This window comes from Triplophysa rosa, linkage group LG7 (assembly GCF_024868665.1).
Source record: "Triplophysa rosa linkage group LG7, Trosa_1v2, whole genome shotgun sequence".
Taxonomy (NCBI): domain Eukaryota; kingdom Metazoa; phylum Chordata; class Actinopteri; order Cypriniformes; family Nemacheilidae; genus Triplophysa; species Triplophysa rosa.
Genome location: NC_079896.1, coordinates 16492871 through 16518080, shown reverse-complemented (window position 1 = coordinate 16518080; position 25210 = coordinate 16492871). Strand labels below are relative to the sequence as shown.

The window sequence follows — 25210 nt, the reverse complement described above, 5'->3', positions numbered from 1 at the left end:
TTTGCAACAATTATCTCTTCAAATGCCTTTTTGGTTGGGGCTTGCTTATTTGTTTACAGTAAATTTGTTTGCTTCATTTTGTAGGGGAAAAATACCCTTAGGCTCTACAACCCCAGAGTAGAAAGTGCTCTGGGTCATTCAGTGTTTCTGCTAGGATTTTGTGAAACTGGCGCTGGAGGATGTCGCACACGAATTAACATATTCGTGACGCCATCACGTAGTTTTAATACTGTGTTCAAGTGCTCAGAAGTGGGATATTTCCCACCACAAACGTGGAAGTAACGTCTGAATTTACTAACATTAAAAGTATTTAGTAACATTAATGCTACTAAGTTTTTACTAGCATTAAAACATTACAAGCATCTTTTAACAGTAAAAAAGCACCGTTCCATCAATAATTTTCAGGTTGAAGTGGGAATTATCTAATTTACGAGAGCATGTGAAGGCATCAAAAGTTGCAACTTCAGACCCGATCTACTCTCTGATAGTGAAGCAACGAATCACAAAACTCAAATTTCAGATCATTATGCGGATTTTGGTTCACTGATCGGATCATTGTTCGGATCACATAATGTAAATGCTCATGAAGTTCTGAAGATATCAACAGATTAATTTTTCAACTGATTAATTTAAGTTTCTAAACAGTTATTATTTATCTTCTATACCATGTCATACAGCAGTGTTACTCAAATCTGGCTTGCGAGATCCACTTTCCTGCAGAGTTTAGCACCGACCCAAATAAAACGCACTTGAACAAGCTTGAGCAAGGTCTTTATCCTATTCCAATCGATCTGCACACGCTGCATAATGAAGGACCTCGAGAGCGACTGTAACGCATACAGACCAATCTGCACCTAAATCGCTCTCGCCGTACTTGACCCAATCAATATGCGCAGCGCTGCATTAAGTCCTTGATCATGTTTGTTCAGGTGTGTTTTATTAGGGTCGGGGCTAAACTCTGCAGGCAAGTGGATCTCGCGAGCCAGATTTGAGTAACACGGTCATACAGTATGCATGCATTATTTAAAAAAATTACAATATAAATATGATATAAAGGTGCAGTCAGAGTTAACTATGAATTTACGATTTATGAAAACACGATTTATATTTTGTTTAATTTGTTCATATTAATTTATATTATTTTACTGTATAATAGTTAGGGGTGGAGCCGAACCCGAATACGGTATTCGGAAAGGCACAAATAGCGTGTTTTTTACTAATACTTATTTCGAACAAATACTTAAAAAAATATTTGTAATCGGGAACAAGAAAAACTTTATATCAAAAAGCTGTGTTTTCTCATGAGACCGCAGCGAGCGACCCAGTTAAGGTACAAAAATGTATTCAACAAAAATAGTGATGCACGCAGTGAAGTCTTTTTTCGCTCAGCCGAGCCTTCTCTATTGCTGTGTGGAGCAGCCGCTTTGTGCCTTTCCGAATACCGTATTCGAGTTCGGCTCCACCCCTAGTATGTATGCATGTATGTATGTATGTATGTATGCATGTATGTATGTATGTATGTTAGTAGTTAAGTTGGAGTCACAAAAGTGCATGCGCAGTAACGTTTGTTTATGTTGTTATTTATATACAGTATATACTGTATATATATATTATCTTAACAACATAAAAAAACGTTACTGCGCATGCAAACTTTTGTGACTCCAACTTAACTTCCGGTACACATTCACAAACATTAGAGTGCCTGTAGATTATTTCTGATAACAATTAAAAGACACCGCGAAGAACCGTTACTTGGCTAAACTTGTCTCTCCAATATTTTGAATTTAGACTGACATTTAGCAGTTGAGCTTGGTATCGCAATGTACCATACGGTTTGTTTAAATGCGACCAAATACAGGACACATTCAGCAAATTTTTTATTTAATAAAATAAAGGATTAGTTGAATTTTGTTGAATGTTCATTTAATACAGTTATTATGCAGTAAAATAATACAAACTAATGTTAACTTAAATTTAATTAAATATAAATAGTTGGCACGAGTTCCCATGTGTTGGTGTGCATTCAAGTTTAGGTCCCCAACGGGATATAAAAACAAGGCCACACACACAACACACACACAGGGGTGTCCTCAACTAAGGATTTACATAGTCTAATCAGAATTGTCACGTCTTGCCTATTGTCGACTGATAGTGGAATCGCGTGTGCGTGCATGTGGGAAGACACCAGATGTTTAACAAGGGTACAGCGCAACATTGATGGACTGAAAAACAATCAAACATTAATTTACAGAATGTGTTTAGAACAGGCCATTTCATTTTTATTTATTTATTTATTATAAATGTAAATCCTAAGACAGATTCAAGTCACAATGTGCAAAATAAATGTGTTTAGGCAAAATGTCTGAAATGCAGGGGAACACATATTCAAAACACAAGCCACAAATGGTAAAATTAATGGACATTTTCCTTAAACATCATGCAACAATGCTGTGCCACTTACTAGACTAGATCTCTCCTCAAAACTATTTTTTTAACTACTCTGTAATGAGTATGTTCTTACAAACAGGAATACAGCACGTTCATTAACAATGAACTTTCAATAAATTTACTTTTATTTACCGCATGTAAAGAATGAATGCAATAAGGCATATTAACCGCATGTAAATAATGAATGCAATAAAGCAGTGGTCACCAACCCTGCTCCTGGAGATCGACCGTCCTGAAGATATCAGCTCCAACCCCAATCAAACACCCCTGAACTATCTAATCAAGGTGTTCAGGTTTGCTTGATAATTACAGACAGGTGTGCTGAAGCAGGGTTGGAGCTGCAGTCTGACGGTCGATCTCCAGGAACAGGGTTGGTGACCACTGCAATAAAGCATATTACCATTTAAACAGTCAAAAAGTCCCTTTTTCAAAAAAAATTCCTGCGTACTCTTTCTTCGTGTTCCTGACGCGCATGCTTTCTCCGTGTTCCTGACGCGCATGCTTTCTCCGTGTTCCTGACGCGCATGCTTTCTCCGTGTTCCTGACGCGCATGCTTTCGCCGTGTTCCTGACGCGCATGCTTTCGCCGTGTTCCTGACGCGCATGCTTTCGCCGTGTTCCTGACGCGCATGCTTTCAGTTGCAGAGAATGACAAGTTCTGAAAGTCTGCGCCGTGGTTGCTATATGTGGGGATTTTGGTTATATTATGTTGAATTTTGCGCTGCATGATACAAAAAAATTATAGTCAAGTAACGAACTACGTACATTTACAGTCAAAGTGTTAATTCATATTTATATGCCCAAACATTCAGTAAGTGACAAATGTTTGGAAACTGTGTACACATTCATTTGTGAGTTACGTGAGGAACAAGCTGCTTCTCTTTACTGGTCTCGCAGCACAGAAGACGCGAAGATACTTGATCCTGCACTGGGTCATGCACATATGCGCCAGGGGTTTCTGAACCCAACCCCAAAAATGTCCCATTTGTTTACATCATAAATAATATTTTTGGCTGCACAGTGCGTGCCCTTCTGCTACGCCACTGCCCATATAACCAAAATGGCATTATCCCCATTGCATAACACATCTGCGAAGATTCTTTTGTGAGATTGGTAGTCGAATCAGGCTCCTATCGAAGCATCGGATCTTCAACTATTCGGGGTCACCCCTATATATACATTTTCTCTTCTTGGGCAACCAACCAATCAAAATCTTCAAAAGGCTGTCATACATGGCAACGGGGTCAGCCCCGCCTCCTCAGTAAGATAAAAGTGTTTGTCCTTTCCTTACTCCAAGTTGCTCTCATCAGTGGCTTTCTGTCCATATAAGCTGCTAATGCTCCGCATACCCAGGCCATTTGCGAGAATGAGTTCGCGGACTGACTAATTAATGTTTATAAATTGAATCCTAGTCATTTGAGATGTAATTTAAAGCTACATGATGAAATTATGGGAATAAGTAAAATTATTTATTTGCCAAACGACTGTAAATTTCTGTAAATCTGTGCCATATATGGAAGCTTCCGGGGAAGCGGATTCACAGCAACTTTGGCACCTCCGCTCTATTGCTATGACTCGTCAGGATTGTTGCGCGTTCTTATGAATTTGCTGGCATGCGGGTGATTTCAAGCACAATGTAAGCTGTCAACAAAGCGCTCCCCCATGCTGAAAAATGCGCTGTTTCTGCCAAAATCACATTCACAAATACAAACCAGCTTTACAATAATTGCTTTATTTGAGAAAGCAAAGTCCACTGAAAACATAGAGTATCTTTGTACACTTTTGGCTTAGAAAGTGTGGTGAAGATATACGTTATTTGGCATCATGCTCGAGATGAGTAAAGTGATAATGAAAAAAATAAAATAAAGCATGCAAAACAAAAAACTGAGGATTTTATTCCCTTTGAGCAACACATTGCATTAGAAAACAAAGTCCTTTGTTGTTGTTTGCGCTATATCACATTGCAGCATTTTATATTACCTTGATAAGAAATTTTAATACTATTCATTAGGAATAAAAACAAGTTATTAGAGTAGAGGCAGAGACATTAAATATAGGGATAAATAAACATGATTTTAAATAGAATTGAAATATGACACTTAAACCGACCAGTAGGTGTCGCCGGGTCTTTTGAGTCATTCATTCCACTGATATGTTGAAACTGCATTTCAATCATTGACTCACTTGATTCAATCAGTAAGGAAACACCACTGTCTGTTGCTCAGACCTGCAACCGTTCAGCTGCTGGCTTGGTGTGGAAATTTTAATTTGCAAAAAACGACTAGGTAACGCGCAGACTTAATTACTTGTTAAAATCAATTTGAATTTGAGTGCTTTTTTTCCATATAATTTTGATCAAACTTTTGACTCAAGTCTATTCAAGCTGATGTGTGCGCAACGTGATGGGATGGGCGGGGATCTTTTCAAGTAAAACAGCAAAGGCCGCTACTGGTCTTACCAGTCAGCATACCCATATAAAGTCACTGCTCGCCACTGATATATATATATACATATATATTCTGTGTATTACACACACACACACACACACATATATATATTAGACACACACGCGTATATGTACATAAATATTTATTTAAGAATATAGTATTTAAACATATTTGATTGGAAATGAACAGCAACACAATAAGGTTCTGAAAGTGCTGTAATTCTTTGTTTGATCACTTTGCAGCAGTGATGATTTGGTTCAGTCCCCACCTTCTGTAAGCATAGTTGCGGTACCCTAAGAAATACTTATGAGTAAGTATATTCCCATTGATATTTACATTTTCTTAGCACACCAAGGTGACTAGAAACAAGATGTTGTCCAGTCATGACTTCTTGTGGCACAAGCGAATAAATATTAAGTAACACCAAGCCAAAACCCCCTCATTCATTCATCACAATTTGTAAAACCAAAGAATATAGTTCTGATGTGCAGGGAAAGATTGTTGAGCTACACAAAATGGAAAGAGGATTTAAGGAAATAGTTAAAACAATAAAAATTCCCATTCCAACATGGCAATAATTAAGAAGTTTTAATCGACTGAAGATGTTGCACATCTGCCTTTGTCTTAAAGGGATAGAGTTTCTGCACATCTTGTTCAGATACATGGCATCATGGATTAAATCAAATACCAACAGATAAACAATAAATAAAAACCTGACATGCTCTGCTAGAAATCTTATAACTGGTAATGGTTAGATATTTAATCATGACATTGGTTTAAAACAAACACCAAAATTGACACAAAAATGTGTCATTGAGCACAAAATCAAGGTCCTCCCATAGCCATTCCAGTTCCCTGATCTGAACCCTATAGAAATTCAGTGGGATGAACTGAGGAAGAGGGAGCACCAACATTTGAAGGATCTGTAGAAATTCTTTATAGAGGAATGGACTCCGAAGACTTGCCATGTATTCTCAAACCTCATCAGACGTTAAAGGCGGGATAACATGCTATGTCATGCATTCTGACTTTACACTGTTGAACATGCTGGCTTCTCATGCTTAACGTGGTCAACTTGTTAAAAAAAAATGTTGGACGTATGACGTAGTATTTCTGTGCTTGATAGTACACTCTCGCAGCACTCCAACTTGTCCAAATTTTTTTTTAAAGACTGGTACATGAACTGCACGCGGTAAATCAAACTAAGTCACATGTCTGTGTTTTGTTAGCAATTGGGGCATACGTGCATAAGTAATAATGTGATGTATTGTGCGCTCGTGCTATAGTTCCGCCCCCCCTGCCTGCCTACAGCTGCTTGACTTTTTCCGGAAATAATCGCACAGCTGTATCTCTCTTTTATAAATTTGATCAAACTAAATACTCGAAGATACGACGTATGCAATACTTAAGTAGGGCTGCAGCTATTGATTCTTTTACTAATCGAGTATTCTACTTATTTTTCCATCGATTAACCGGGTATTCAGATAAGTACTTTTTCTTTATTAAAAAGCAATACTAAAATTGCAAGAGAAAATAAGACAGGTCTCTTAAAATGAGTAAAACAACTAATTTGTTTCCTTTTTAGAACAATTAAAGTTTTTATTGCTGAAATTGCATACATTAATATCTGTGAAAACTAAACCCATTTTGTACATTCCATTGCCATATTAAATTCAAAATGCAATATAATACAAATATATAAATAAGAAACATGAATAAAAATAGAAAGAATAATTTCAAAGGTAAACAACTAACTTCAGCTTATGCATGATGCATTTAGTTTATATAAATTAGTTTCTTTTTTTACTATTAAATAGTAATATATAGCCTATGACCTTTATTTTGACAGGTTGTCGGAAGACGCTTATTTTTTAGTATGTCTGTTTCTTCACTCAAACAATAACATGTTCGTGAAATAAACTCTCAGAGCAACTCTGGAGGTGAAGTTCATGTCCTCATTCAGCGCAGACAAATTCATGAGCATCACGCGTGTAGCACGTTAAACAGTGCAGTTCATTCACTCAGACACGCAGAACAGACAGATGACGTGTAAATAACAGGATTCGGCGTCCACAAGTCTGCATCTAGTTTGATGGACTCAATGCAACCGGAAAACAAGTTTTACTCGCAAAATAGACTAAAACTAAGTAAAATAGCGTTCACCATTTCAATAAGCTCTCACTTATTTATCAGCATGAGCCATACGTGTGAGCGTGTGAACAGTCTAAAATGCGTGTGTCTCACGGTGAATTTGAGAGCCCTGTAACATGAATAGAGTTTAGCGGGCTACGCGTCAGTAATAACGGTCCGTGGGGAAATGCAGTGCTCCGTGTGTACTGTAGTTAAATGGATTAAACAAAGCTTCGAGGCAACAAAATTTGCCTCAATGATTTTTTTTGTATTCGAATTACTCGAGTTACTCGAGGAATCGTTTCAGCCCTATACTCAAGATTAATATGAGATTGGCAGAAACTGCGTGTGTTATCCCATCTTAAAAAAAAAACACTCAGTGCTGTTTTTCTTGCAAATAGAGGTTGCAGAAATTTTTGATTACAACGGTACCAATAATTGTAGCCAGGGTGTACTGGAGAAAAAATAATTCCCAATGTGATATTCTCCCCACTTCCAAATGTTTTACTTTAATGAATCGTTGGAATTTTGTAGATATAAATTTGAAATAAAGATAAAAAGCTCAAAAAGACACACAATGCATATATATTTTCACAGCCTTTGCTCATATGTACCAACAATTTTGTTCACATTTGTAACCGTCATGCATTGTGTGCAACGCATTTCTTTTCCCTCTTTGCGATTTGTCCATTTTCTCTGCTGCTAAAGAAACTCTTAAGCCTCTTAAAAGTCCTTGTTGCTACTCCTTACAATTTTGGATCTTAGGACCTCTTTTAAGGGTAAAGATGCTTTAATTACTTTTTCTTTACTAGGGTCTTTTCTGTAATTTTTTAAGGGAAAACGCCCACATTTCTAAGAAATTTCTTAGAGCAAAGAGTTGCTCCTAGTGACAAAATTCTAAGATTTTTTATGAATACGGGCCCAGATTATAAACTTGACTGGTGTTAGGAGGTGGCGATCATGGTATAAGTATCTTAACTGACTTTCTCTCGTCTTCTCAAATGTGTTACTGAATTATGAGTGGGCGCCTTGTCAAAATCGCTGAAGTGGTGCGTGTGGATTGCGTCAAAGCACAACACATTACTTTAACTTAACTTAAACCGATGCATATGCTAGCTGTAAAGGTAAAGTTAAAGTATACGTGAGAATGCACTTTTACATTGTACATGTGGCCCGATCAATCATCTTTACCTGGCCTGCCTTCACTTGTCAAATAAGTGGAGAGACTTTAAGAATGGCGTCCTTTAAGAAATGCACATCCTGAGACGCCAAGCCTTTGAAAGTCCAAAACGCTGCTACGTTCAATATGAAAGTAATTCCCGCGGCTCATAACTTTTGGTGTCTTATAAAGCATGATAAAGCACATGAATGCTATTGGAATTCACCCGAAGATGCGATAATAGCGTTCAGTTTCTTGTACAGACCGATTGATTCACTTTATTAGATGCCAGTTTAACGTCAAGGGGTTGGGATTACTTTGTGCTGAATGTATTGGTGTTTTTTACTTTTTATTTTTTTGACTTTCATTAATTCAGTATATTCGTAAATCTTCTTGAAAAGAAAAAAACAATACCACCCACATATTGGAAGTACTGGGGGTGAGTAAATTAACAGCAATTTCATTCAACATATTAGGGAATATAAAATACAATTAAAAAGACAATATCCCTTTTAATTAAATATCATGAAAAAAATGCAATATTTGTGTGCATGTTTTAATATATGACCTGTAAGTAACAGCAACAAAAACTGTATAAAAGAAACAAAATGCAATAACGGAAATACAACATAACAGAAGAAATTATGATATGGGAAAAAACTGCCTGCATCCTATTTTTACGTTTGGAATCTGGAGAGTGGAGATTTTGGCTATATTCTGTCACACAGCACATACACAGCCTGTCTTTGAAACCATGTGCTTATTTACAGACAAACTGTGTTCGTACTTATATCCAAACAGTCAATAATAGTGACTGGTTTTGGAAACACTGTTGTACGCTTTCATTCACAAGCCGGCCTTAGGGTGAACTGAATGTGCTGCTTGCTCACTCGCTCACAGACGCCGAGACCCGAGAGAGGCGTTTCCTGCACCGGGAAAACGAGACCTCGCGTTAGCGGGGCAGTACTGACGACAGTTCCTCACTGAATGAAAGCAACAGTTAATCCAAAAAAACGCTAGGTTTGTCATTGTATGCGTCTTCTGAACAAGTAGTTAAATCTAGTGAAAGAGTTGCAAATTTGGCAACAATGGCCAGAAAAATTAGAATGAATGGGAAACAAGTGCGTCTGTAGTCGTGGTGGGAAGGATTTTTGACGTGGCGGCCCGCCACGGCAAAATTAATATAACTGAAACACTGTTATTTGTAGACGTTGTTTGGCAACTCAAGTTGAAAGTCTCAACATGTTATGATTTCAACAGGAGAATGAGCGTACAAAGGACATGATTATTGAACAGCGTTTTCATCGAGCCATCATTGGACAGAAAGGGGAGAAAATTAAAGAAATTCGGGACAAGTTTCCTGAGGTAAAAGCTGATACTTTTTTCAGTTAGGTGTTGAGTTTCATGCATTTAAATCAAGAATTAAACTTGTTCTTTCTTACAGGTTATCATCAACTTCCCTGACCCAATGCAGAAAAGTGACATTGTACAACTGCGTGGACCTCGTACTGAAGTGGAGAAATGCACAAAGTTCATGCAGAAAATAGTGGCTGAAATGGTATGCAGGTTTTCTTTCAATTTTTTATTTAAATACTAGATTGTAGTGGTGGGTTGTAGGGCTGAGCATGTGACTATGTTATCGTATATTGCCGATGTCTCGCAAATATCCCAGTGTCGATTACAACAGATGGATACCAGGCGATAATTGATAATAATGGAAAATACGCGTTATAACGTTAACGTTCACGCTAAAGCCTACAGTACATCGCGTGATAATGTTCATATGCCCAGGCAGTCGGTAACAGTGACAATGTTTTGAAACGCTGTTTTGTTCGGTCAGTTGAATGTGCTGCTGTTTTCTGCCGGTCGCTGCACAGATAGACCAAGAGAAAGACGAGCTGCTTCGGCAAAGCAAAACCTCACGCTCGCGGTGCTGTACCGTTGTTCGAATTGTCCTACCCTGTCAGATTTTCCTACCGCAGGGCAAACCTTAATATAATCTAAACCACATCGACAAAATAAACAGGTAGGATGATTTTACAATGCAAAATACCCTGTCAGATAGTCCTACCATCTTAAAATAAACACATAAAATAAAGTTACAGCATAAATACCCTCAGATTATCCTAGCAGCATAAAAGAAATCTGTAGGATTCATTTGCAGCGCAACACCCAATCAAATTGTACTACATATTCAAATATGTAGAATGATTTAACAACGAAAATACACTATCATATTCCCGTAGCAGTATAAAATAAACAGGTAGGATGATTTTATAGCACAAAAAAATTACGTAACATTGCTGCGAGCATGCCTGGTAGGTTAATCTGATGGGTAGGATGAAATTTCAGGACACCTGCAACATTTTTCTACTGCATGAAAGTTATGGTTTATCTACGTGCTTTACCTGATGAAAGAAGTCACTGCAACACTGGTTTGTGCGCGTGGCGTGCCTGTGTGTGTGCGCGCGTGCCTGCATGCGTGTTTGTTTGGCACTTGGCGGGTCCGGAATGAATTCCCTGTGGTCCGTATCCGCAGATTGATCGTCTGCGCAATGTTGCATGAAGTCAAACACACCCGATAATATCGGGTATCGTGATGATTTTAAAGTCGATTATCGATATTTTTTTCTAAACACATCACCCAGCCCTAGTGGGTTGTGAATTGACACTATGATTGCAATGCAAACAGTGACTGACTGTTGTATTTCCAGGTTGAGAACGGCTATTCAGTCTCAGTCCCAATTTTCAAGCAATTCCACAAAAACATAATTGGCAAAGGTGGAGCAAATATAAAGAAGGTATGTATCTTATTTTAGAGCTTAGAAATGGCTAATATCAATAAAAAGGGTGAGTGACAGATAAACGTTTTGTTTCTCCTCAGATCCGTGAAGAAACGAACACTAAAATTGACCTGCCTGCGGAAAACAGCAACTCAGAAATGATTGTCATCACTGGAAAGAAGGCAAACTGTGAGGCAGCAAAAATTAGAATCCTGGCCATTCAGAAAGAACTGGTGAGATTTCTGTTACATTTAATAGTCATTCTATATTTAGGGGTACATTTCATGTGAGCCAAAAAGTCAGGAAATCAGTATAATTCTTTTGATAATTAAACTAGGTGGTTGAATAATATATCCCCTTAATATGCTAAATTAATTATTTGGCAAGCTTAAGCTCCAATGACTTTTTAAATGTTAATGAAAATGAACATTTGAATTCATTATTTTGTCAACTGTTACGGACACATGCTGTGTCAAATGAAACATGCGTTATCCAAATGTGTGGTACTTCATTCATGTGTTTGAAGGTTTTCGAGGTTATCCGTCTAACTGATTTGAAAATATGAATTTGGAGCTTTATAATGGGCATTTTGTGGGAAGCTATCCTTAAGAATGAAACTTTGCTCCAACATAAATCTGCAGTATGCTGAATTTAGTGTTATTCACCATCCTACCAAAGACTTCCAGAGAGATCCTGTACAATTCCTATGTAATTTCTGTGTAATTGTAAAGAATATTCACAAACTGTTCAACTACACTCAGTGTGAGCATAAATTGACACTGAATTGCCAACATTGTCAACCGTTGATAGGTAACACAGTTGACATTTTGGCCATTTAAGCACCTTGTACTAACTAGTCCAAGGTCAGCAGTTTGCACATGACCTTGATTAACTTATGTTTTTATATTCTTTCTCTACATATGTATACATATACAGTGAGGGAAATAAGTATTTGATCCCTGCTGATTTTGTAAGTTTGCCTACTTACAAACAAATGAAGGGTCTATAATTTTTATGGTGGGTTTATTTTAACTGATAGACACAGAATATTTAAAAAAATCAGGGGAAAAAATGTTATATAAAGGTTATAAAATGATTTGCATTTCAGTCAGTGAAATAAGTATTTGATCCCCTACCAACTAGCAAGAATTCTGGCTCCACAGATTGGTTATGTGCCTATATGGACCGCAGATTAGTCCTGTCACTTTAAGAAAGTACTCCTAAATCAGCTTGTTATGTATATAAAAGATGCCTGCCAACAGAATCTGTATCTTCCAGTTCAACCTCTCCAACACCATGGTCCAGACCAAATAGGTTTTAAAGGATGTCAGCGACAAGATTGGAGACCTGCACAAACCTTGAATAGGCTACAGACAGAAGCTTGGTGAGAAGGAGACAACTGTTGGTGTGATTATTTGGAAATAGAAGATATACAAAATAACTATCAAATGCCCTTGTTCTGGAGCTCCCTGCAATATTTCCCCAATGGGGTAAAGATGATCATGAGAAATGTTAAAGATCAGCCCAGAACTACACGGAAGAAGCCTGTTAATGATTTCAAGACAGTTGGGAACACAGTTAGCAAGCAAAACATTGGTAACACATTGGTAACACGCTATGCCACAGTAGACTGAAATCCTGAAGCACCCGCAAGGTCCTCCTGCCCAAGAAGACCCGCCTGGCTCGTCTTAAGTTTGACAATGAACATAAAAATGATTCAGAAAAGGCTTTGGCGAAAGTGCTGGCACTGCTGTGAGACCAAAATGGACTCCTGTGTTTGGAGGGAGAGAAATGCTGACTATGAGCCCAAGAACATCATGTCTACAGAGAAGCACAGTGTTGGAAACATTCTGCTTTAGGGCTTTTTCTCTGCTACAGGTATACAGGATGACTTCACCGCATTGAGGGGCTGAGGGACGGGCCCATGTACCGTAAAATCTTGGACGAGAACCTCCTCCCCTTAACTAGGTCACTGAAGATGGGTCATGGATGAGCCTTTAACATGACAAAGACGCAAAACATATTGCCAAGACAACCAAATAGTGGCTTAAGGAGAAGCACATTAAATGTCCTAGCCAGTCTCTAGACCCTAGTCCTATAGAACCTCTGTGAAGGAGGCTAAAACTCCAATTTGCTGAGCGACAGCCAAGAAACCTTAAAGATTGACAGAGGAGTGGACTAAATGTATCCGGACACATGTGCAAACCTGGTGACCAACTATCAGAAATGTCTGACCTCTGTGCTTGCCAACAAGGGTTTCTCCACAAAGTACAAAGTTATGTTTTGCTTGGGGATCAAATACTTATTTCACTGACTGAAATGCAAATCAATTTATAACCTTTATATAACATTTTTTCCCCTGATTTTTTTAAATATTCTGTGTCTATCAGTTAAAATAAACCCACCATAAAAATTATAGACCCTTCATTTGTTTGTAAGTAGGCAAACTTACAAAATCAGCAGGGGATCAAATACTTATTTCCCTCACTGTAACATGTGATACAAGTTCAACAGAACATGTTAATCTACTCTTATGTGCAGACAATAATATGGATAAAATATTGAAGAGAAGTTAAGACTTACTGCGCTGTCTTCAAATTTCCCTCCAAAAAAGGAAATTACATCACGTGATTTTGGACATTTGACATGGTCACTTTGTTACTCCCTATAAAACTCCCTATAAATCAGCAACGGTTTGTTCCACAGTTGACACGTATTTCTCTGACATAAGCAAAATGAATGATTTAATGTAGATGCATGAGCAAAATATTTTGGGCAAATATTTATAAGATATATGTACAGAATCATGAGATATGTACAGAAACATTTGAGAGCTAATTTGAAGAGTAAAATATCTCACATTTACTAAATCGGGCGGCACAAAAAACGCAATTTCGAGTACAGAATATGCCATTTTTGCAAGATAAAAGATGTGAAGATGTTGGATTTTTGTATTAAATGAATTGGAAATGTCCCCTGATATAAAAGTCATCATTGCTTGAAGTGGGAAGTTAATGAAAAATGAGTCAAATTGATCCATGGATATGACATGTACCCCTAATTATAGAATGACTTAAGTTAATGTGTCTTGAGATTGATTTCTTACCGTTTGAGTAGCATGTGGATGGAATGAGACATGTTCATTTTTCCGAAATGTTTGTGCAGGCAAATATTACAGAGGTGGAGGTTTCCATTCCCTCTAAATTGCACAACTCCTTAATTGGCTCCAAGGGGCGTTTTGTGCGTTCCATCATGGAGGAGTGTGGTGGCGTGCACATTCATTTCCCCACAGAGGGCTCTGGCATTGATGCAGTGACAATCAGAGGCCCAGCAGAGGAGGTTGAGAAAGCAAAGAACCAGCTGCTGTCTCTGGCGGAAGAGAAGGTCTGTTTTAAAAATGGGTTTTTGTTAAGAAAGTGGCTAACGTTTGAAACGGAAATCAATCAAGCATTAAGCTGAACTAGTGATAGACCGATATACTGCCGTGGCCAAAATCTCTAACAGTATTTGGAATTTTTTCCATTATATCGGCATTAGCCGATTCTGTTTTACAAATGGACTTTTTTCTGTTTGGTTGCCATATAGCACATTAGCATTTTATTCATAAAAATGCCACTAAGATGTAAAGCAGGCATTTGCCACTTAGTAATGTAATATGACCACAGTAAAAATGAGTTGTGTAAGGTGGATGAGATTTTTGAAAATTGTGTAGCAAGTATCAATAATATGTTTCAATTGCTGTATTTTATTCATTTTAAGCCATGTTTAGCTGCCCACAATTAATGTAATGTCTTGTGTGAACCTTTTCATGTGTTCAATACTGTTTCTAACTAGGCACATAATGCAGAAAATTGCAAGTAAATTAACAATTATTGTGTATGTCTCTCATTTAATTGCATCTGTGTTATATCTGCCTCTTATCGGCCACAGTGCTTTCTTAATATTGGCATCGGCCATTAAGTTCAGCTTAGTGGTCGACCGATATAGGTTTTTAAAGACATTTTTTTATTTTATTAAAGATGAATGTTGGTTTATTAATATCAAAATTCCTTTAATCACATCAATAGTCTTGTACTGAATTAACTCTTTATTCCACATTAGGTTAAAGTTTCACTACAAATAATCTACTTCTGATTGTTTTGTAATAGCAAACTAAAAGCCACACAGTTGAGCTCTGTGCCAAACCTGAATACCACAAGTTCCTTATTGGAAAAGGAGGCGGAAATATCCGGAAGGTGCGGGACAGCACGGGTGCCAGAATCATCTTTCCTACTCCACAGGACAAGGATCAAGAGCTGATCACAGTCATGGGTACAGAGGAAGCTGTGGCAGAAGCACAGAAGGTGTTGGAGGCACTCATTAAAAGCTTGGTAGGTTCCCTTTTTCAGTTTGAGCAATATCCCAAAAATAACTCTTAAAGGAAAACATAGCCCAAACATATTTAATGTTTTAGGATAATGTGGTAGAGGATGGTATGACCGTTGATCCAAAGCACCATAGGTTCTTTGTGGCACGTCGAGGTCAAGTCCTGCGGGAGATTGCTGAAGAGTATGGTGGCGTTATCGTCAGTTTCCCCCGGACTGCCTCGCAGAGCGATAAGGTTACTCTGAAGGGTGCCAAAGATTGTGTGGTGGCTGCTAAAAAACGCATGCTGGAGTTGATTGAGGATTTGGTGAGTAGCTTGCAGAATCTGCAATAGCTACATACATGCAGTATTTGTCTCGGACAGCTGTTGTTATTTTAAGGTGGTAATGTTCCTCATAATCTACAGGATGCACAAGTGACCATGGAGTGTGTGATCCCTCAGAAGTTCCACCGCTCAATAATGGGGCCAAAGGGCTCACGCATACAGCAGATTACTAAAGACCATAATGTTCAGATCAAGTTTCCAGACAGAGAAGACCTGCAAGGTAAATCAATTTATTGGCTGATCATAATAAAGTAGGGCTGTCAAAAGATTAATCGCGATTAATCGCATCCAGAATAAAAGTTTGTGTTTACGTAATATTTATCTGTTTACTATGCATAATAATTTTGTATTTATTAACACATACACATCCATGCATATATTTAAGAAAAATCTAAATATTAATAAACATTTACATTAGTGCTGTCAATCGATTAAAAAAATTAATCACACATTTTTTTCTGTGATTAATCACGATTAATCGCACATAACAATTATATTTTAAAATATACTTTTACATTTTAATAATTTCACATTTAATCTTCAAATTGATGTAGAAACAACATATTTCTTTAACAGCATCATTTTATGAAAGCTAACATTTTGATATTAGTATTGTAACTGATGTCTCTATTAAATTGATTATTTTAACATGAATTATAGCCATTCAACAGTATAATTGAGAGCTCATGTAGGAAATATACAGAAATTGAAGGACACTTTACAGTCTTTAATGCCAAGTTATAAATTAAATGCAGAAGAATTCTCATTAAAGTTACAAAATCACATTGATTTCTTCTTTCATTTTGTTCTTTGATTGATTAGTGACAGGAGTCACAGCAGCACAGGTTTAAGAACGTGGCCCCTTTAAGTGCTGTCTCAGTACGCAGATCTGACCGTCACCGCACTCCCATTTTCACAACACTTTGCATTCATTTAAGATTTTATTTTACACTTTGAAGTCTGTGCTTAAGAAAATGCTAGACAAAAATGGGCTTTCTGACATAATCTTGTGTGGTTTTATCCATTCAAGCACGAAAGAGAACTTAACACGGATGCGCTGTCTGACAGAGATTCACCGACGCAGCCTTTAGCCCATGACTGTATACACCAGACTGGACCTCGCGTTGCGTTTTGCCGCGTCCCACAGTTTAGAAGCTGTCTATCTTCATTGAACGCGTCAAAGCAACTGTTTCAAATCGCGCTTAAGTGGTTTAAAAGCCTGTACACGAATAAGAGCGTGATTACATAATGTAACGCTAGACAAAGGATGTCAAAACAAACGGATGTTGCGTTAATTGCGATAAATATTTTCTGACGCGTTAATTTGAAAAAATTAATCGCATGCGTTAACGCGTTAACGTTGACAGCCCTAATTTATATATAATTTCAATTATTGGTAAATATAAATAAATACATGTAAATATTTCCTAAATATGTATACTTGTGTATGTGTTTGTATTTATAAATACAAAATTAATATGCACAGTACATAGACATATGTTATGTAAACACAAACTTTTATTCTGGATGCGATTAATCGCGATTAATCTTTTGACAGCCCTATAATAAAGCATTTATTACATTACATTACATTTATTAATTTGGGAGATGCCTTTCTCCAATGCGACCAATAGTATGTTTTTAGCATGATTAGCATGTTCGCTAGCATGAATAGCATGTTTGGTAGCATGTTACTAGCATGTCTGCTAACATGATTAGCATGTTTGCTAGCAAGATGCTTACACGATTAGCATGATACTAGCATGATTAGCATGTTTGCTAGCATTATGCTAATGCGATTAGCATGTTGCTAGCCTAATGTTAACGAGATTAGCATGTTTGCTAGCATTATGCTAACGTGATTCACATTTTGCAAGCATGATGATTACACTGTAAGCATGTTAACTAGCATGATACTAACACGATTAGCATGTTTGCTTGCATAATTAACATGTTGCTAGTATGATACTCCAAGCCATGAGTGAAACTAACCAACCCCCATGTCTCTACGATGTTCTGATGCAGAGATATAGGTATTGCTAAACAGTTGCTAGGCTAACCTGTTTGGTTGCTATGGGCGTGGCTTGGTATATGCCAATTGATGATGTTCTAAGCTATGAGTATAACAAACCAACTCCCGTGTCTCCAAGATGTTCTGTTGCGGAGATGTTGGTTTTGCTAAATGGTTGCTAGGCTAACCTGTTTGGTTGCTGTGGGCGTGGCTTAGCAGAAGCCAATTGATGATGCTTCAAGTCCCAAGTGAAACAAACTAACCCCCATGTCTGTACGATGTTCTGATTCAGAGATATAGGTATTGCTAAACGGTTGCTAGGCTAACCTGTTTGGTTGCTATGGGCGTGGCTTAGCAGAAGCCAATTGATGATGCTTCGTCCCAAGTGAAACGAACCAACCTCCATGTCTGTAGGATGTTCTGATTCAGAGATATAGGTATTGCTAAACGGTTGCTAGGTTAACCTATTTGGTTGCTATGGGCGTGGCTTAGCATCTGCCAGTTGATGATACTCTAAGCTATGAGTTAAACGAACCAACCCCTGTGTCTCTACGATGTTCTGATGCAGAGATATAGGTATTGCTAAACGGTTGCTAGGCTGTTTGGTTGCTATGGGCGTGGCTTAGCCATTTGATGATACTCTAAGGCTAGGCTATCTTGTTTGTTGATCGGCTATAGGCCTACCCTAATTATAACTTCTAGGCTACTTGCGACATAATTTTGATTTTTTTCATTTAACATCATTTAAATAAACAAACAGTTAAACATTAAACAATGTTTAATTTATTTTATTAATAAATGTGTTTAATCAAAAATATATTGACATCTAGGGAAAAACAAAACGCACGTGTGGGAATTTAGTATGAAAAATTTGGAAAAAGATAACTGGGGAAAAACGGGAAAAAGCAACATGAGAGAGAGAGCCTCGACTAAAAGTCATGGAAGTCTTTTCCCTGACCACCTCTCCTAGCAGCTCAAGGCAATTGATTGAACGGCAGGTGTTACAAGGGTTTTTAGGCTAATTGAACACCAGACATGTTGCTGCATCTGGATCATTTGCAGGGGCTTGACTGCATTGGTTGGAAGGCCGACCAGTAGAGAATTGACCCTTCACAAGCAGTTTGATTGACAGGCGATCTGACCAATCATAACGCATATTTTATGTGCCCCCCCTGACTGACTGCCATTTTGTCCGACAAACAAACCGGTCCGACAAACCTGGCGTAGTAGATCTTTGGTGATTAATATGAAAAAATAGCTTTTTGGTTATTGTGATAGTGATCAGAGATATATACCCAGCTTTAAACGATAAACTATAATGAAGTTATAACTTTTAAAAATCATTCTAAATGAAAGAGAATGGCGGAGTTCACATCATGCCGAGCTTGATTGTGCAATTTAGGATTTCCTAACTAGAGATAAGATACGATTTTTTAAGATAAGATAGGAATCCCAAATCAAGTTAAGATTTGCTTCTGTAATACGAATTTGTTAAAAATCCTAATTTAACATATCATATGATAAGAAACTTTCTGTAATACGCCCCCTGGAGAGGGGGTCCGCCCTTCACTATATTTGATTGGTTTACACCACGATATGGGCCTAATGTGTGTGTTGTTGAATCACAGGAAGACTTTCAGAGTCGCAGAGACTTTTTTCTCCCTCGAACGGCTGGTCGCACCGGTGCGACCTCAGATTTTTTTTATTGAGAAATAAGGTCGCACTCTAGAGCCACAATCGACAGAATACAGTCTCCATTTTGATATTTTTACACATACCTGCTGCCATTGCCAAACAAAAACACTGACGACAGCTGTAGTTAAACACCATAAAATGAGCGGACTGAACAGAAACGATCATCAAAAATGCTCGCGTTTCTCTTCATAACACTTTTGTTGTCTTTTGTTGGTGTGGATTATGATTTGGGTATGTGTCTAAAAATATCTCCCGGCTGCCCAAATCAGAAACTGGGGAACAAGGTTATTTTTCCACGTAGCGTTAACTTTTGAATGCATAGGGTATGCTAGCTAACTTTGTTTAGATTCTGGCCGAGAGTTAACTGCTAGTTGTGTAACGAACAAAGGAAATTGTTTGTCATCTCTTTAGTTGTCACAAGTGCATTAGTATAAAGGGAGAGGGAACCGTGAAAATTCAAGGCTTATGTTATGTCAGGTTTGTGTTGCAAAAATTGTTAAATGCATTTGCTAATGTTTGCCACTGTCAGTACACGCAGGCATCTATAGATTTATACGCTCTGATTATCTTTACTATACGCGCTTGGTTTCTCTGTCTGGTAGGTGTAGATGTCATTCCACTTAACTGGAGGTAATCCTGTCAGTTCGTCCCTGGATCAATTGAGTGAGCACTAGGGTTGGGTACCGTTCACTTTTTAGCCGGTACCGGTACCAAAACGGTACCTGGAATTTGGTGCCGGTACCTTTTTTCGGTACTTTATTTATTTCAGTGAGAAAAAGCCTCTCAATTCAAACATTTTGTTGAAGTTTTACACAAAGACTATAGAAATAACTACAGCATTATTATTACAACCAGCTTATTCTATTTCCTCCTCACACACATAAGCATTTATTCATGCAGTGTGATAATTTACCTAAATTATCTCCACCATTAACAGACCATTAGATAATATAGAAAAACAAAACTTGAAAAGTCTACAAAAATATTTTTAACAGCATCATTACTGAAAATAACAGATTGATTTGTAATATACATGTTTAACAGAGATACTGAAAGAATTACATATAAATATATAATGTTGATCATACAATAATACATAATGTAAATGTGCATCAGTCTCCTGCGGCGCTGTTCACAGCTTTAAACTGCACCTTGACGGTTGGCCTCACTCACCTCTTTCCATCGACTGCTCTAATCTGTCACTAATAACTTTGTTTCAGGACTTCATGAGATGATTTTATTCATTGGTGGACAGAAAACACAAAGCGCCTTAACAAACTTAAATGTTCAGTGCAGTGTTATGTGTGTGCGTGTGCCGGCTGCGTCTGAGTGCGCATTTCCTTAACGCGATTGTATGCTTCATTTTCTAAACAAGAACAAGTGAAATAAATAATATAAATATGATAACCATATGTAGAGTCGTGTTTATTTTCATTTTGTACGTTGACAAGGACAGCCTGCGGTTGTAGTTTCGCTTTGCGTGAAGTAAAATGTTTCCTCTCTCTCTCTCTCTCTCTCTCTCTCTCTCTCTCTCTGTCCGGTACCCAACCCTCTCTCTCTCTCTCTCTCTCTCTCTCTCTCTCCCTCTCTCTCTCTCTCTCTCTCCCTCTCTCCCTCTCCCTCTCCCGCTCCCTCTCCCTCTCTCTCTCTCTCCCGATGCGTTCTCGAGTACTGAAATTTGGCACAGATTGATTTAATGTGACTCGATATCAATTACCGACGTAATTCGGTCGGTGCCCTTAAAAGTACAGAGTCCGGTACCCAACCCTAGTGAGCACATACAGGTCAGCCAGGTTCCTTGCGTTAAAGTTAACTTTTTCAAAAACAATCGCGGTCCTAGACAGTGAGTGACCTTGCATGTTAAAATTGATTTTTTTTTCCTGTCATTGTCAAAAAGCAAGCAAACAAAACGTGCCACCTAGCATTAGTAATGTGGTCAGGGGATCTTTCTGCCTCTACCTAAGCTCCGCCCACTAAAACGCATCACAATGTTTACTAACAGTAAAGGCGTCTAAATGTAAATGTAAATTTTAAGTTGTTTCTGTGGCTATGAGAAAAAATGTGCCCATGTGTTTCTTGACCCCTGGGGCTTAAGAACTGTGCAAGTTTAAAACAAGTGTTCCTTAATGTTTTAAAATAAAACTTTTACGTTGGTCACAGTGTAATAATGAGCCTGTATATGAAAGGTACTATTATTTCTAAAAAACTAAGGATTGTTTCATTGTCCAGATATTTTGGATGAGTAACAAATATCACAGTTTCCACGGGCCATTAAAAACCTTACATTTTATTCCTACAGGCACTAAAAATTTTAGAGACTTTTTAGAAAAAAATATCTTATAAATATATTTTGAATGTAGTGTTCATAATTAATAACGTGGGTTTGTTGTCACAAAATATGTACTATGGTTTGATAAACGTGCGGAACCAGGTAACTGCCTCCGGTACTTATGCTGAAGTGACCAAAACATTTAGAACCTGCTAGCGTCTGAAGCCCTTTAACATGTTGTTATTGTGTAATTAAACACATTTAATATATTATTTCAAATATTGTGAGCTTATTTGGTACATTTACATTTATGCATTTGGCAGACGCTTTTATCCAATGCGACTTACATTGCATTATACTATACATTTGTTTCTAATTATGTGCAATCCCCTGGGATCGAACCCATGACCTTGGCGTTGTTGGAGCCATGCGCTAACCACTGAGCTACAGGGGAGTGTGCCACTTTATTCCTGTCTGTGTGATCTGCATTGTTTCTGAATGAATTTTGTCCATTTTCTTAGACCATGAGTGTGACTTTTAATAAAAAGTCTTACAATAAACCATGTCGCTGTTTTTGTATAAAAACCTATTTAAAAAATATTTATTTATATAAATTAAAAATATCATAAATCCTCCCAAAACTGCACAAATGTAGAGTAAAAACATTAATAAACAGAAAATTACATTTGTTTAAAAAATAGGTAATATTTCAGTATAGGGGGCAATTCTCACTATTAACTAGTTGTTATTACCATGCCTATTATTGGCATATTGGCTGTTTATTAGTACTTATAAAGCACATATTCTGCACGACCATTCTGTACATCCCTAATCCTACCCAATACCTAAAACTAATAACTACCTTACTAACTATTAATAAGCAACAAATTAAGAGTTAATTGGGGGGAAAGTCATAGGTAATGGTTTGTTAATAGCGAGAATTGCCCCTTATACTGAAGTGTGACCAAAGAATATTTTGTTATACAATTCCATTCTGTCTCTAGAGACCCCATAGACCATGAGTGTACACCCCAAAAGAAGACAGCATAATGCAAAAATCTCTTTATGACAGGTGCTCTACTAAATTAAGCACTTGTGTAGCACCGTGTAGAGCATTTAACGTTTTTAAAATGGCATTAGAAAAGGCATTAAATTAGATTGATATTTGCAGAAACCCTGAATATGATAACAGCATCAAATCTTTGACTTCCGTTTAATCAGCTTCTTCAACTGATGCTTCAGTTCAGGAGAATGGTGAGGCCAACGGAGAGGTTAAAGAGCCTGTCGATCCTTCTGCCCCAAGGAAATGTGACATCATTGTGCTCTCTGGGCGTAAAGAGAGGTGTGAAGCTGCTGTTGAGGCTCTGAAGGTCTGGCTTGTTTCCCTCAATCAAAATTACATGTGGCTTTTCTGTATACTGGGTGCATTTTATCAATTACTATGTGTTGAATGTGTCTATAGGCTTTGGTTCCTGTGACCATTGAGGTAGAAGTGCCTTTTGAGCTTCATCGCTACATCATTGGCCAGAAAGGAAGTGGAATCCGCAAGATGATGGATGAATTTGAGGTTGGTCTTTTGGCTTAGCATAGTGTACACAAAATTATAAGTAATTTTAAAACTCTCAAGTTTAGCACTAATCAAATTACCTGTGTCCCAATGTTGGGGCTGCGTTCTTCGAAGGCTGCATTTTAAGACTGATTGCATCACAGCAGCGCGACTGAAGGCTGGTAAGGCTGTCCCAAGTCAAAGGTTGCTTTAAATGCAGCCTCAAAATGCGTCCATATTTTAGCAGGTTTTTAAGGATAAAACGAATGTATCCTTCATAGCTTAGGCTATCCCGAGATTCATTGCGCACCTGTTACGGCTGAATTTTTTTTAAATAATCATTCAAAACTTTAGTTAAATAAAAAGTGTGTAATTCGCAAAAATGGTCCCTGTCAGTGTTTTATTAATATACATAATTCTGTATATTAAGGCAACACTGGTCTCTAAAATTATTTCAGTGGTAGAACAACTCTTAACTGGACGAAGTCTACTGCTACCCTCATAGCGGCTACAACCACACTCTGTACGTTCTGTGTTTGGATCAGTACACACAGCCCCGCCCATCCCCTGCCTGCGAAGAATGCGAATGGTTTCCAAACAACGTTTCTGCATTTGGCGGTTTCATCAGTTTAGTCAACAAATTCACGTGTATTGCGCTACCCACGGGAAAGCTTATACAGCGACATTATTTACGACACTGGTAACATACAATTGCGCTTATTAGCCACATGGGGAGCCTTGAGCAAAAGTTCAATAGTGTGGCTTTTACATTATTGGTGCATTATTGTGTTTTACATTTATAAGGTTGGTTATTTAATATACTGTTGGACTGTTTTAATCCACATAAAGTGTAATATTATCTCAAATAAAATGTAATATTATCTCAAATAAAATAAACATTTTCTGGATCCGTAAATAAAAAGTCATAAACGTCTCTGTCCTGCTGCGGTCACCTGGCAGCAGGAGCAACTGGTGACGCAATTAGGAAATCCTCTGCAAGACTAGAGGCATTTTAAATTATATAAAAATCATACTTTTCAAACCCCACCCAAAAAATTTCTCAGATTTGAAAAAATATTAATATACAGCATTTACAGACACTCCTGTTATTAAAAGCTTTTTGTTTGATCAAACAGTTCTCATATAGCTCAATGAATCTGAAGGTGAGCATGCCAAAGTATCATATGGCTGTATCTTTGCGATACTTTATAATATTGACACACAGTTTTGTATACAACATCATTAGAACATCTTGTTCATCCTCACATGAATTTTATGACAGCGCTGCCTAGTGGTCTGATTTTCCCTGTATTTCCCTTTGTGCCCTTGTAGGGCTTGACCCGTAATTGCTGCTTGCAGCTATAATTTGTTTTTTGTTACCATGTTTTAGCAAAAAGCTGATTTTATTTGAGTTATAAATTTTCATTGCATTGAATCATAAATTTACATTGCATTGCATTTCTCTCACTGCCCCTCTGTAAACTGAAAAATACCTTTTTCCTCAGGTTAATATTCAAGTGCCTGCTCCTGAGTTACAGTCTGACATCATCTCCGTTACTGGCCTGGCCTGTCTCCTTGACCGTGCTAAAGAGGGTCTTCTTGAGCGTGTCAAAGAGCTACAGGCTGAGCAGGAGGATCGGGTGAGTTTAAACCCAGGATAATGCAGGTTTAATACTAGCAGTGAGACTTTGTTTTAAGCTCAAATCTGGTGCTTTTGCCTCTCGCCGTCTCCGGTTGAAACAAAATTGCATTTATTTTCTTTATGTGGGTTGTACTTATTTTACACTGCTCCTGTGCAGATGAATCGAATGTTATTGCTAGCGTGTGATCACCACATGGTACATAAACATGACACTTAAGAAGCATGTCCTACAAGGCAGTGCCTATGTCTAAAAGAATTACATCTGGAGTAGTAATATCTGCTGCTTTGTTCTTACCAAATAGGAAACGATTAAAATAAACTGTGTTACTGATGTCTTACATGTTCAGCGGAAAAGCCATCATTGCTTTAGTCTTAAAGCTTTCAGATCTTG

The 25210-nt window shown here is 37.7% G+C and overlaps 1 protein-coding gene across 2 annotated transcripts in view; it reads left to right on the top strand.

The window, feature by feature from the left end:
* hdlbpa (high density lipoprotein binding protein a) overlaps positions 1 to 25210 on the top strand; it is a 113322-nt gene that overhangs the window by 75494 nt on the left and 12618 nt on the right. The window contains exons 13-23 of one of the 2 annotated variants that reach the window (XM_057338100.1): positions 9444 to 9548; positions 9628 to 9741; positions 10898 to 10984; positions 11068 to 11199; positions 14132 to 14350; positions 15115 to 15336; positions 15420 to 15638; positions 15738 to 15876; positions 22874 to 23001; positions 23094 to 23198; positions 24683 to 24817. In XM_057338100.1, coding sequence (XP_057194083.1) covers positions 9444 to 9548; positions 9628 to 9741; positions 10898 to 10984; positions 11068 to 11199; positions 14132 to 14350; positions 15115 to 15336; positions 15420 to 15638; positions 15738 to 15876; positions 22874 to 23001; positions 23094 to 23198; positions 24683 to 24817 — 1605 coding nt within the window. Of the gene's footprint in view, positions 1 to 9443; positions 9549 to 9627; positions 9742 to 10897; positions 10985 to 11067; positions 11200 to 14131; positions 14351 to 15114; positions 15337 to 15419; positions 15639 to 15737; positions 15877 to 22852; positions 23002 to 23093; positions 23199 to 24682; positions 24818 to 25210 lie in introns of both variants that reach the window. The other variant, XM_057338099.1, reaches the window with a different exon arrangement.